A 13,775-nucleotide genomic window follows, 5' to 3' on the forward strand; every position below is an offset into this window, starting at 1 on the left:
GAACCTACTCATTTATTCCAGGTCTCTCAGAGCTCTTCCTCTCTGTTCACTCTCCTTCCCCCTCTGCACCAAATTCTCAAGTTCGCAATCCACTCCATTCACTATGTGCTTCGGTAGATAGTCTTTTACTTTATACATCTTTAGAGAACAGCAGTTACAACTGCTCAAACAGCTTCCAGCTCACAGTAATTACCCTCTATTCAGACAATCACTTACAGATGATTAACTGCCACTGACTTGCAGTTTCTGCTAACTATTACCTAACTTGCAGTTTCTTTTAAAGTTTTAAAGTTCTATGTTAAAATTTAAAGTAAATTTTAATTTCAATTCACCCACTACTTTAACAGAGCCCCCTCACCAAATTCTCCAGATCCCACTCTGTTCACAATCCACTCCCTTCGCTCTGTGCTTCAGCTCTGTTCCTGGTTCAATTCCCATTCTGTGCTGGGTTATCTGATCTCAGGTCATTAGTTGGGGTGCTACATTTGGCACACCGGAGCTCTGGAGGAGAAAGATCAGCCAGAGTTTCCACTCTTGACTGCCATCCAGTGACTTCTGCTGGAGAATGTGTATGCGGGAACACCAAGTGCAGATAGGATCAGGCTTGGTTGTGATTCCCTCTGGAATTGAACAGCCGCTGACACGTAAGGAATGGGCATTTGGGCAAGGAACTGAAGGGCTGCTGGCACCCATGAAACTGTAACCCAGTAAGACTTGATGCCTTAAGGAGAGCAGGAGGGAGAATTGGAGAAAGGGAAGAAACTAGGAACAAGTGGAAGTGATTTAATATGCTGTAATGGGGTGGAAAAATGAGGAGACTGAGGCTTAAAATCCACTGACCAATTGTTGTATGTTCCTGATGGCTTAGAGCTGATCTGTGATGTGTCGTTTCTTGCAGGGTTGCTGTGCCCCAGGTGCAGAAAGGGAATGAATGAGCTAACAAATATTCACATGGCCATCCAATCCATACAGAGGACACAGCAGGAAATTCACAGGTAAAGATGCAGGCAGTTAGTGGCATCCTTTAGCACCCTGTATCTGTATACAGTGAACAAAAAGAAATGACTCACTCCTGTCATGTACCGTATGGCTCAGTGTCAGCTGGAGTTGCCAACTCTGGTTAAATGTATTCCTGGGGGTTTGATCATGAGCAATTTGATCATAGAATTGCATAGAATTATATAGAATTTACAGCACATAAACAAGCCATTTGGCCCAACTGGTCTGTGTTGGTGTTCATGCCTCCTCCCACCCAACTTCATCTAACCCTATCTGCATATCCTTCTATTCCTTTCTCCCTCTTATCTAGCTGTACTTATCTAGCTTCCCCTTAAAGGCATCTATGCTATTCATCTCAACTACTCCATGTGGTAGCAAGTTCCACATTCTAACCACTCTAGGGCAATTAGAGTAGGAGAATTTTTCTTTCCCAAAAGCTTGTTGGAGAATGGAATGTTTTGACCAAGGGAATAGTTGAGGCCGAAACCACTGTACGTTTTAAGGGAAATTGGATAAAATTTGAAGCAGTGGGATTAGTTTTGGATTGCTCTAACAAAGACTGAACCGCCTCCTTCTGTGCTGTAAACTTCTATGGTTCAGTTACTGGCAAAATAAATGGGAAGAGTAAAATAAAACACCTTGATTTTGATATAATAAGATAAATGCTTGATTTGCACTTCAAAAATAGCAAACCTGGAATATTTCTGTATTCTACCACAATATTAAAAAAAACTCTTTTGCAATGTTTAAATATAGGTAATACTAAACGTAGCTTAGAATTATTTTGATGATGATGTGCTGGACTGTCAGTATTTTTTGCTCCATTACTTACACAAACACTTCTCAAGTTTAGTCCATTACTTGTTATCTGGTTGCTTCACCCAGGTTATGGGATAAATATGTTTTCCATTGATTCTTCTAAAAAGCCTCATGATCTGCCTGCAAGTCTTTTTTCACACAGTGATGGCGTGGGCTTGAATCGTTCTTTTTGTATTCACTTATATCTGAATCATACACGTTTCCTCTCCTGCAAGACATTACTCACGAGCTATTGATAATGGGCTATTGGGCTGAATTTTTAGACCTCCCGCCTGGTGGAAATGAGGACGGTAATTCCCTAAAAATGGTGGGGAGTATCATATGGCATTTGATTACAGTTTGAATAGGTTATTGTACTGAGCAGCCTGTCTGTTACTGCCTGGCCCATCCTGCTCACTGAGCAGATGTGGACAGCTCTATTGGAGCTGGGACTGATGTTGTAGTTCACAAACCTTTCAGAACACATACAAAGGGAATGCACAGGAGACTTCAGCTTGACCTTCTGACAGCGCCTTAGCTTGAGCTGTGGAGGAGAAAAATTTCAAACCGATAGAGCGAGAAGTCCTGCTTGTGTAAAACAGCCCTTTAAACTCCAGCACCTTCACCTGAAAACTATAGCAAATACTGAGTCTGTAGTTCATATTACATCCACACATATGTCCATACCCTTCTTTAAACAATCGATAAATACAATAATAAAGCAAACCTCAAGCTCTAGCTTCTCAATGATCCAACTTTTCAACACTCAGCTATGCAATACAGCCGCTAAATACCAGATGATCTGGGACCTACTCACTCCCTTCTCTGACTGGAAATCCAGCTTTCACAGGGAGTGGTAAAAAAAGCCAATCAAAATATAAACTTGCCACAGTTGCCAAGCCATTTTAACCAATCATAATGCACTAAAAAAACCTTATCATTTGATTTTTCTGCCTTATTGGATAGCTTTTTAATACTTTTTCAGCCAATTGCCAGACAACAGAAAATAACAAGTTAGAGGTCATTCAAAGCGTCATCGCGAGGCACAATCCTACTTCCCCATTTTCTCCCTGGTTGCTCACCGCAGTACTTGGGAGATTCGTTTTTGATTCCGGGAAACTCCTGGACAATCTGGAAGGGTTGACTACCGTATAGTGTCAACTCTTGTATAAATAGCTCAAACTGGTAGTTTAAAAAACAACATACAAAAATGTCACCAGGGTCTAATTGCCTGGTGACCACCAGGGTGATCAAGAAGGCCAACGGAATGTTGGCTTTTATTGCTCGGGGGATAGAATATAAAAACAGGGAGGTATTGCTGCAGTTATATAAGGTATTGGTGAGACCGCACCTGGAATACTGCATACAGTTTTGGTCTCCATACTTAAGAAAAGACATACTTACTCTCGAGGCAGTACAAAGAAGGTTCACTCGGTTAATCCCGGGGATGAGGGGGCGGACATATGAGGAGAGGTTGAGTAGATTGGGACTCTACTCATTGGAGTTCAGAAGAATGAGAGGCGATCTTATTGAAACATATAAGATTGTGAAGGGGCCTGATCGGGTGGATGCGGTGAGGATGTTCCCAAGGATGGGTGAAACTAGAACTAGGGGGCATAATCTTAGAATAAGGGGCTGCTCTTTCAAAACTGAGATGAGGAGAAACTTCTTCACTCAGAGGGTAGTAGGTCTGTGGAATTTGCTGCCCCAGGAAGCTGTGGAAGCTACATCATTAAATAAATTTAAAACAGAAATAGACAGTTTCCTAGAAGTAAAGGGAATTAGGGGTTACGGGGAGCGGGCAGGAAATTGGACATGAATTTAGATTTGAGGTTAGGATCAGATCAGCCATGATCTTATTGAATGGTGGAGCAGGCTCAAGGGGCCGATTGGCCTACTCCTGCTCCTATTTCTTATGTTCTTATGTTCTTATGCTACAACCGGTCACGAGTCTCATTTCTTGCTTTGTTCATTGGCATGTTTAGCTCTTTTAATTATGCAGCTGCAAGAACACGATAATGTGAATTATTTCAAATAATACTTTTCCATTGTTGGACTGAGTGCTGTTTGACAGGTTGTTATATATCACTGCTGTGGTGTGATATGAAACCATTCTATACCTCAATTCTCAGGATGGGATGGGGACAGCAGAGGCCTGTTTCCAGGTCCCGACAAATGCTGCTCCTGATGCAATCAGTGTGACGTCTATGACAACAGATCGGGATGACTTGCTCTCTGGTATTATCTCCAGTCCTTTCAGGAAGGGGCGGGCCTTCACTTGGGGCTAACCATTTGGGCAATTAATCGTGGGTTGAAAGTGTGTGGGGGAATCTATGGCACAGTGACATCATTGTCTCTGGAAGTGCTAACATTTTGTGCCCTCTTGTTCTAAGGTTATTTTATGAAGTAGTTCTAAGCATTCAACTAGCCTTTAGTTTTCTTTTTTTTTAAATCCTCCGATTTTCTCGTCTCCTGAAGGCTCTGACTCTTGCTGTGGTACAATTCCATGGGCACCAGTAGCCTTCCAGCAGCCCAAATGGCCATTCTTCGTGTGTGAGCCTGGCCAAGAAGAGCGAATGGGCTATTTGACTGTAAGGGGCATTACAGCCAAGCCCAATCCTGCCCTTGCCCAACATCCACATACTCGTGCTTTCCAGCAGGGGGTAACTGCATATTGATCAGGAGCCGAAACCCTAATTTCCCACCCCTCCAGCCCAGTGGCATTGAGGACACTTATGGCTTCCCAACTGCCACCATGACTGATATCAGCAAGCTCAGCACAGACCAAGGATTCAATCTGGAACATTCTTCATCAATAAAGCTCTGTTCTATACTGGGCAGCTAATTAATCAATAGAACCATTGAGGATGCTCCCTTAACTTTTTTGACAAAGTAGTTCGGCTGTGCAGAATCAGTTTTGGTGGCAACTGGAAACCCAGGGGCCAGGTCTGAACCTGCTTTCAGTTGTAATTGAACAGTTGGGGCAACAAAACAGTCAATTAGTTTGATTTGAATAAATAAATTTCTTAAAAATATGAATTATGCTTATTTTCAGGAACCTCGCTGCACTGAATTGGCAAGCCTGTCACAAACAGTACAGCTCACGGACCAGGCTCCTAAACCTCCATTACTGGCTGGTCATCTGTGTGCTCATATCATTCCAATTAATCATCAATTATTTTTATGGATGAGTAGATGGCTCCCTGCTCAGCAACCACTTTGAAAAGTATTGCAGACTGTTAACAGGATCCCATTGGGACTGAATGCAGAATTTCCAAGGCGTAAAGTGAGTTACGAAGGCAACTATTCAACAAACATCCGAGGAGACAGAAAAACTCTTGGGAAAAATGTTGTGAACATTTTAGCTTCATTTTGTTCAGTTTTCTTTTTTTGGGGTGGGTGTGGTATATCTGTGGACATTATTTCTACACACCCTGCCTCCAAGGATGACCAACCCCAACCTAGGCCTTAATGCTGAAGCCAAATATGACTTTTCCAATGTGCAATTTTTTTCCCTTCTCCTTTCTTCTAGGTCTTTCTAATCCAACAGCAATTTAGAAACCTTCCCCCCAACAGTATTTATAAACTGAGTAGATGGTAATATTTGTGGTCAATTTGTATACTGTTCTGAATATGAATTTAGACACCCGTCCATGAATGTGACAGACTCCTTCAGTCTGCCCTACCTCTGTAGCAGTCTCTCCACAAAACAGCAATGTCGAAGACCTTTTGCACCAACTTGTGAATCTTTCCCTAACCTAGCACTAAGTAAGTTGTTCTTGAGCAGAAACCTGCAGATAATTATTATAGGTTTGAACAAAAATGCCTCCAGGATGGCAAGAACCTATTGGCACGAGCTGCTAGTTTCCTCCCTGTGCGCTCAATAAAATTTCACATCTGTGCGACATTCTATGAATGAAATGCACAATACTGTAAACAGGTGCACAAATAAAAACATTTTTTTTAAACCATGAATGTGCATGTGTTTAAACATTCCAACAGAGTGAGGGGACATTTTAGGATAATTCTACTATTGCTGCTATATCAGCACTGTTTTCATGTCACTAAGTGCACCAGTTCAAGGGGTATAATGACATGGATAAGGGCGAGCTCTCCGATCTTGTGCACATCGTGCATGTATCTGGTGAGCTGGGGCAGGCACAGGATGTCCCAGGTGGGAGCTTCATATCAATATTATAGTGGCATGGAAGTGATGTAATTACGCCTTCCACATCATTTTGCAGACATCACACTGGGTCAGTGCCATGTGCAAATCCCTTCCCCCCGCTATATATAAACAACTTTCATGGTTTCTAGGCACTTGAGCTGGATAAGTTTCAAGTTTAGAGGGCCCAGTTCGAAGATTCATTCAACATTTTGCAGCCATTTCTGCAAATTATTTCTTTTTGTTTTTCCACTTTTTTTCCTGCCGGTATTTAGAGTCTCATGAATCTTTGTGCCGATTGGGGCAGTTATTTTGGCACTCACCACCACTCGCACCAATAAGTTTCCTGTCTGCCATATTGGAAGAAGAGGAGGATCAACAGACGGAGGCCAGGTAAGACACTGCACAGGGGACACTCTGTGCCCATTCACTGGTACATGCACACCAACACCTGCAGACGATTAGTGCATGTGGAGACTCCAACTCAAAAGGTAGGTTATTCTGCTGGATGGTTACCATGAAGCACCCCAAACGCAGCATATCATTCTTTACATGGTACTGCATGCAGGAAGGCATGCTGGGATGGTCAATAGCCAGCAAAGGCTGATTGATATATATAAGATGCCACCAACCATACTTGCAGACATTGTCTACCTGGCAATGACTGTGGGGAATTGTCTGCACAGGGTCAAGGTTGGCAACGAGCAAGATGCAGAAGTGTGCCACCTACTGCTAGGACACCTGCAGTTACCATGCAATATAGAGCTGGCACAGCGAATGACACAACAGGTTAGTTGCAGACTCAAGCCTGCCTCCTACTCCTAGACATACTGCAATGTGGACTTATGGACTGGCACAAAGGACAACCTTCTTGCAATCACCTCAGAGCACCACCTCCTTCCTTGTGACATGGGTTGGTAATTGGTTGGAAGATAGGAAACAGAGAGTAGGGATAAAGGGAATGTACTCTGATCGGCAAGATGTGACAAGTGGTGCTCCCCAATGATCTGTACTGAGTCCTCAGTTTTTCACCAAAAATATCAATGACTTGGATAAAAGAATAAAGTTGTATATCCAAGTTTGCAGATGATATTAAGGTAGGAGGTAAAGTAAGTTGTGTAGATGGGGTTGTTAATAATTATACAAATTGGCTGAACCAAGAAATTCTAGTGCTATTAGCACATACCAATCAGGCAACATTTACACCTGTCCGTAACCATTTAGAACAGACACACCAAAAATCGGAACTGTGGCAGCTCATTGGAATCTCTATCAATTTTGAATAATTTCCAATAGTCAAAATTCTGCAGCCTGAATCCCTTCCCACATCATCGTTATCCCCACCCAACTCTACTTGCTCCATTGAATAGATTTTCAACTCTTTTCATGACCTCACTACTTTCTATTTGGTGAATCTTCTCCAGCCATATACCCCAGCCTGTACCCTTTGTTCCTCTGACTCCAGGGGCACGATCTTAAAATGCCAGCGGCATGACAGTGCGGGTAGCCTGAATACTAAAAACTTAACGTTCCCCACGCGATCGCGACTTAATTGGTGGCCATTAACCTTCTTTCCAGGTTTGCCGTCCGAAAGCTGCGCAGCGAGCGGACAGCAAGACTGACTTACTGTCAGCTGGAACGTCTGGATTTACAGGCCCATTGCTCTAATGGATTTTGATGAAGCAAGGAGCATGAAGACAGAATGGAGCAGCAGAGGGGCAAACCAGCTCCAAGATTCAGCGACGCCTCACATGAGGTGCTGTTGGCCGGGATGAGGAGGAGGAGGAGGGAACTATTTTACCTGGCCGACAGGCGGAAGTGCCTTGCCTCTGCCACCAAGAAGGCCTGGCTTGAGGTGGCAGAGGAGGTCACCAGCAAGAGCAACATATCCCGTATTTGGGTCCAGTGAGGAAGTGCTTCAATGTCCTAACTAGGTCAGCAAAAGTGAGCAAACTTACTGATTCTCCTGCATTCCATGTTGCACATCACCCCACCCCCCCACACACATCACTCTGCACTGCCAAGACTACTCCGTCACATCACTTCTCACACCCACTTAAGGCTCTTCCTCAACTTACCTTCACTTCCTGAGTACTTCCTCACCTCTCCATTTGTGAACCCACCACTACCACTCACCCCAATCCAGATCCAATGTGATGTCTCTGTCTGATAGTCACCCTCTGATGCATCTCTTTCATGCATTCATCGGCTGGCCACTTCATCCTCACTCACTCATTCACACGTCTGTACTTTCTCCCCTCGTAGTAGAAGAGAGTGCAAAATGCATGCGCGAGGCTGAGGACTGGGGGGGCCACAACAAATAGTGGTCCTCACAGACGCGGAGGAGGAGGCCCTGCAGATCAGCTGCACCCTCGAGTGCCTGTCCATTGGGGATGCCGAGACTGGCACCCCCCAAATGTCTGGTGACACAACTTTAACATTCGTCACACACAATATGAATTGATGTTAACAATGATTGGCATATTGAACACCTCAGTATGCTCATCGCAACATTACACATTTGTGATGATGCTTAATATTGCCTTCTGTTCTCTTCCAGGCCCTTCAACTACCGCAGTGATGGGAGAGGGCGATTCCTCAGAGGAGCTCCCGGCCTCTGAGGGCGCACCGTCACATCTTAGCAAGCCATCCACCAGAGCAAATATTCACACCTCGGTTAGTTAGATGGGTTAGCACCTGGTGAGTCACCACAAACAAGTGAGCACAAGCAGACACAGGTGGCAGGGGCAGCTGTGGAGAGTCTGTGTCGGTGGGCGCACTCCTCTCCAGGCTCTGCTCAGCTGGACGCAGATGTTGAACCCCAGGGGCCATCCTTTAAAAGGAGAATGATCGAGGGACAGCAGCACATTTGTGAGGTACTGGGACAGGTGCCACGCACACTCTCTACAATAGCACAGAGGATGGAGGAATCCAACTCCTGCATTAGTGGAATGTGTGTGAATATCTGAGATAGTGGCGCAGGTAAGTGCGGGAATGTCTGCAATGGAGAGGAGGCTAGCCTCCATCTGAGATAGATAGCTTTTTGGCTACCAAAGGTATTAAGGGATATGGGCCAAAGGCGGGTATATGGAGTTAGATCACAGATCAGCCATGATCTTATCAAATGGCGGAGCAGGCACGAGGGGCTGAATGGCCTGCTCCTGTTCCTATGTTCCTAAACAGGGCAGTCTGTGAGATGCCCTGCTCCAGCAAATTCTGGGCCAATGCTGCAATGTGGTTTCCAAAGACACATTTGTGCCAGTTTTACGAGAAACCACCTCTACAGGTTGGATGACTGCGTCTAAAAGCACAAACTCCCGTTAATAGTACGGTGAATGTTTAAAGGGCCCTCGCCAGCCGAAGGTGCTCTTACCTGCTGGCTCAGTGGACAACCTGCCGGTACCGCACAGGCGCGCGACGCCCACCTGTTTCCATGGTTACTCCGCTCAATTGGCCCCGCCCTCTTCGAGCGGTTGGTGACGAAAGCTCCACGGCAGACGCGGCCAATGGGAGAGTGCGTCAGCTGATTGAGGGGGAGGGGAGGGGAGGGGGGGGGGTAAAGATGTAGCGTAACTTCCGGTCCTGTACCGCTTCTTGCATCAGCATTGCCAGCAGGATGGAGAGAGCCGAGGGTGAGTGACGGGCCGTCCGGGGGTCGGGAGAGCTCGCCAGGCCGATATACCCTACAGCAAATGAGCAGACAGGCCTGGCCCTGGGTACAGCAGTGAGCACTGTGGCTTTTCCCATTCTGTGGCTGGGGAAGTGACCAGGTTTCGAACAGCAGTGAGTGAGTGAGTGAGTGGGCCGGGCCGGGCCGGGACCTGACCCACTAGGATTGCTGCCGGGGTCTGGCCATGGATTTAGCCTAATGGCCAGCACCGTGCACCTTCATGCCCAGCTGGTCGTCAGCCCCTTGCAAGTCCTGCGGCTCGTTGGGAGAGAAAAAAACGGGCTCCTTGCAGCACCTGCCCGGCCTGTGCTGCAGCCTCAGACTCTCCACAGTGAAGGAGGAACTGCGCGCTGGTGATCGCGGAATAGGGCATGTTTTTTTAATAAAATATACTTGGGACTCCATTAAAAGCTCTGACAACATTGACAGGTTTCGAGGCTTTGGACAATCACGACCCCACAATCAGATGTCACCTTTGGGTATTTTTTGTTCTAGAATGTGTCACAACACATTGGCGGGGAATTTGCTCTGATCGGTGAGCAATGAAAGTTCACTAGATTGATTCCTGGAATGAAAAGGTTGTCCTTTGAGGAGAGATTGAGTAGAACGGGCCTATATTCTCTGGAGTTTAGAAGAATGAGAGGTGATCTCATTGAAACATATAAGATTCTGAAAGGGCTTGTCAGGGGTAGATGCTGAGAGACTGTTTCCCCTGGCTGGAGAGCCTAGAACCAAGGGTCATAGACTTAAGAGAAGGGGTTGGCCATTTATGACTGAGATGAGGAAAAATTTCTTCACTCAGAGGGTTGTGAATCTTTGGAATTCTCTACCCCAGGGGGTTGTGGTTGCTCAGCTGTTGAGTATATTCAAGACTGAGATCAATAGATTTTTGGACTCCAAGGGAATCAAGGAATACGGGGATAGGGCAAGAAAGTGGAGTTGAGGTAGAAGATCACCCATGATCTTATTGATTGGCAGAGCAGCTTCGAGGGGCCATATGGCTTACTGCTGCTCCTATTTCTTATGTTCTTTATGAACTCCCTCTAAATGGTGAGCTGCAAAAAGTGCAGCGTCTTCTCCCGGGCATCTTTGAGCTGTCTAAGTGGGGAAAGGATGGCTCTGTTCCCTCAACCAATCAGATTGAAGCATCCTTGACAAGCCGCGCAGTCAGAACCAGGAAGTGCAAGCTACAACAGTAAATTCAATGTAAAATCAGTTAGAGAAAGCAAAATAAAGCAAAGGTAAGCAATATTGAATTAAAAGATCGATAAAAGAGACAAATAAAGGTAAAAAAAATTAGTTTTTTTAAATGACCAACAACAATTAAAATCTGAAGGAATGAGTTAATTTTCAGTGCCAATGGGGTTGTTTGGCAGTCACTAATACTTAGCATGCCGTTAAAAGTTAGTTGAGACCTAAAAATCCGAGTGTATCTTTTTCTGTGTAGATTAGTTCGTTTCCAGCCTGACATTGCAGCAACTTCACCCTGATCCATTTATTCCAGCGGGCAAGATCTCCTTTCCGAGTAGCTTTCAGATGAACAAGGCATCTGGTAGAGTAACTTCCGGATTTCCGCGTTTGACTGCGCACGTATGCTCGCTGGAAGTTGCTCTTTGGTTTGCTCTTAAACAATGGTGAGCACTGTTTGGCTCTCTGTTATTTTTGGAGCAAATTCCATGCCATAGTTGGGATTGAGTTGAGTTGATGAACAGGAATTGTCAGTGAGCAACAGTGAGGATTCTTTTCTCAGAAACAAAAGCAACAACAACTTGCATTTATATAGCACCTTAGTTAAACATCGCAAGGTGCTTCACAGAGGTGTTATTAAACAAAATTTGACACTGAGCCACATAAGGAAATATTAGGACAGGTGAAGGTTTGGTTAAAGAGGTAGGTTTTAAGGAGCGTCTTGAGAGGCGGAGAGATTTAGGGAGGGAATTTCAGAGCTTTGGGCCTAGGCAGCTGAAGGCACGGCCGCCAATAGTGGAGCAATTAAAATCGGGGTTGCGCAAGAGGTTGGAAATGGAGGAGCCGAGAGGTCTCGGAGGGTTGTAAGGCTGGAGGAGTTTACAGAGATAGGGAGGGACAGGGCCATGGAGGGATTTGAAAACAAGGATGAGAATTTTAAAATCAAAGCATTGCCGGACTTGGAGCCAATGTGAACAGGACTTGATGCGAGTTTGGCCATGGGCTGCAGAGTGTTGGATGTGCTCAGGTTTACTTGGGGTGGGGGGGGGGGGTTGCAAGGTGGGAGGCTGTCCAGGAGAGCATTGGAATGGTCTAGCGGTAACAAGGGCAGTGGATGACGATTTCAGCAGCAGATGAGCTGAGGCAGGGGTGGAGACGGGTCAGTGTTACAGAGGTGGAAGTAGGTGGTCTTGGTGAAGGAGAGGATATGTGGTCGGAAGCTCAGCTCAGTCAAATAGGGACAGCAAGATTGCAGAAGGTCTAGTTCAGCCTCATACAGTAACCAGGGAGAGGGATGGAGTCGGTGTCTAGGTAACGAAGACTGTGCCAACAGATCATCAGCATGTAGCTTGTCTAGAACTGCATGATTTATATTTCTTCTCTTGCTTGGTCTTTTACTAATTCTGTATTTTCCTTTATCCCACCTGAATGTCCATTTACTATTTATAATTCTCATTACGCTAGTTGTTGTGGTTCAGCTTCATTTTAGCAATTCTAATAAAGGAACCCTGTAATGAATAACACTTCCCCAGGAAGCAGATTCAATAGTGATTTTCAAAAGGGAATTAGATAAATACTTGAAGGGTAAAAATTTACAGGGCCAAGGGGAAAAAGCAGGGGAATGGGACAATCTGGATAGCTCTTTCAAAGAGCCGGCACAGGCACGATGGGCCGAATGGCTTCCTCCTGTGTTGTACCTACTATAATGCTATCCCCCTCCACATCACTCACCTGGCTCGTTTTGGTATCCCTTCTACTTATGACCACAGTACCTTTTGCACAGCTATGCAATATAGCATATTGCATGTTAGTCTTGATTACTGGCTGAAATGTGTGCGGCTGCAGTATAAATGAGCCAAGCACCACCCCTTTGTTATTGTGGCAGTATGAGTTAAATAACATGCGACAAAATCTATTCTCAAGTTTTGCAGGGATATTAAAGGGGAGCTTTTTCTACTGTGGGAGCATTGAACAATTGTCAGTGGATTTGGTTCTGTGCGCAAAGCTAATTGTTATACAGTCATCATGATACAGTCTACTGCAGGAGACTGTCCATTGTAAAATTTAATCTGATTTTATTCTTCTTCTATTTTTTTCCTCCCCTCCCCTCTCCTAAAGCTGCTGATTCATACCGATATGAGTTCAATGGATATGCAACCACCCTTCTGTATCTTGCCCAAGTAGCCAAGAAACCATAGCTGATCCTGAGCAGTGAGTGTTCACAGACTGTTCCATAGGCAGGTAGGGGGCACCCGTGATACTAAACAATATAGACGCTGGTCCCAAATTGAATTCCTGGTCTGTGCTGAGCTAATTGATGTGTCAGACAGCAGTTGGGACTCTGCACTTGATCACTGTCCAGTGCCTTCGGCTGGAAGGTGTGTGTTGATGTTGTGTGAGGATAGTATTGGGCTCAGCTGTCATGTCCTACATAGTCTTCAACACACAGTCTAGGTTTGAACATGAAGAATGGCCATTTCGTGAACTGCCAGTTTCCATGGATCTATAGCCCGGAAGAGTCGGTGCCTTATTAGAGGAGGGGAGAAAATCAGTCGGAAAGAATAAATACTGGAGCTATCAAATCTGATTAACACAAGGATTATGCTGGTGCTGGTACTGTTTTGGGGACAGTGCAGGCAGGCAGTATACTTCCTGTATTGTTTGGAACAGGGTTGAAGATTGTGGGCTTGGAAATCCTGTACACACCATCTTGAGTGTCTGTATGTCCTCTTCCCAGGGTTGAAACTCTTCAACTGAACATATAGTGAGAAAGACTCTCATTTATATAGTGCCTTTCATGACCTCAGGACGTCCCAAAGCGCTTTACAGCCAATTAAGTACTTTTGAAATGTAGTCACTTTTGTAATGTAGGAACAATGGTATGAAACCACCTTTCCCCAGTTGATGGTTCTTGCATTGCTACATAATGGGCACAATTATGCATTTTATTGTTCT

The 13,775-nt window shown here is 45.1% G+C and overlaps 2 protein-coding genes across 8 annotated transcripts in view; both read left to right on the forward strand.

Moving 5' to 3' along the window:
• The window catches only part of osbpl5 (oxysterol binding protein-like 5), a 171,355-nt gene extending 165,587 nt beyond the window's left edge, over positions 1-5,768 (forward strand). For all 5 annotated transcript variants that reach the window (XM_067993733.1, XM_067993735.1, XM_067993732.1 and 2 more), the window contains 2 exons: positions 899-995; positions 4,853-5,768. In XM_067993733.1, the coding sequence (XP_067849834.1) occupies positions 899-995; positions 4,853-4,988 (233 nt within the window). In that variant the 3' untranslated portion in view covers positions 4,989-5,768. The remainder of the gene's footprint in view (positions 1-898; positions 996-4,852) is intronic.
• Positions 5,769-9,511: 3,743 nt separating this feature from the next.
• cars1 (cysteinyl-tRNA synthetase 1) overlaps positions 9,512-13,775 on the forward strand; it is an 81,191-nt gene continuing 76,927 nt past the window's right edge. Inside the window, exons 1-2 of one of the 3 annotated variants that reach the window (XM_067993740.1) lie at positions 9,575-9,594; positions 12,939-13,061. Coding sequence is in view for 2 of the 3 variants with exons in the window: in XM_067993739.1 (XP_067849840.1) it covers positions 9,579-9,594 (16 nt within the window). In the remaining variant the exon portion in view is untranslated. Of the gene's footprint in view, positions 9,595-12,938; positions 13,062-13,775 lie in introns of all 3 variants that reach the window. The other 2 variants (XM_067993739.1, XM_067993738.1) reach the window with 2 other exon arrangements.

Source organism: Heptranchias perlo, chromosome 12, assembly GCF_035084215.1.
Source record: "Heptranchias perlo isolate sHepPer1 chromosome 12, sHepPer1.hap1, whole genome shotgun sequence".
Classification (NCBI taxonomy): domain Eukaryota; kingdom Metazoa; phylum Chordata; class Chondrichthyes; order Hexanchiformes; family Hexanchidae; genus Heptranchias; species Heptranchias perlo.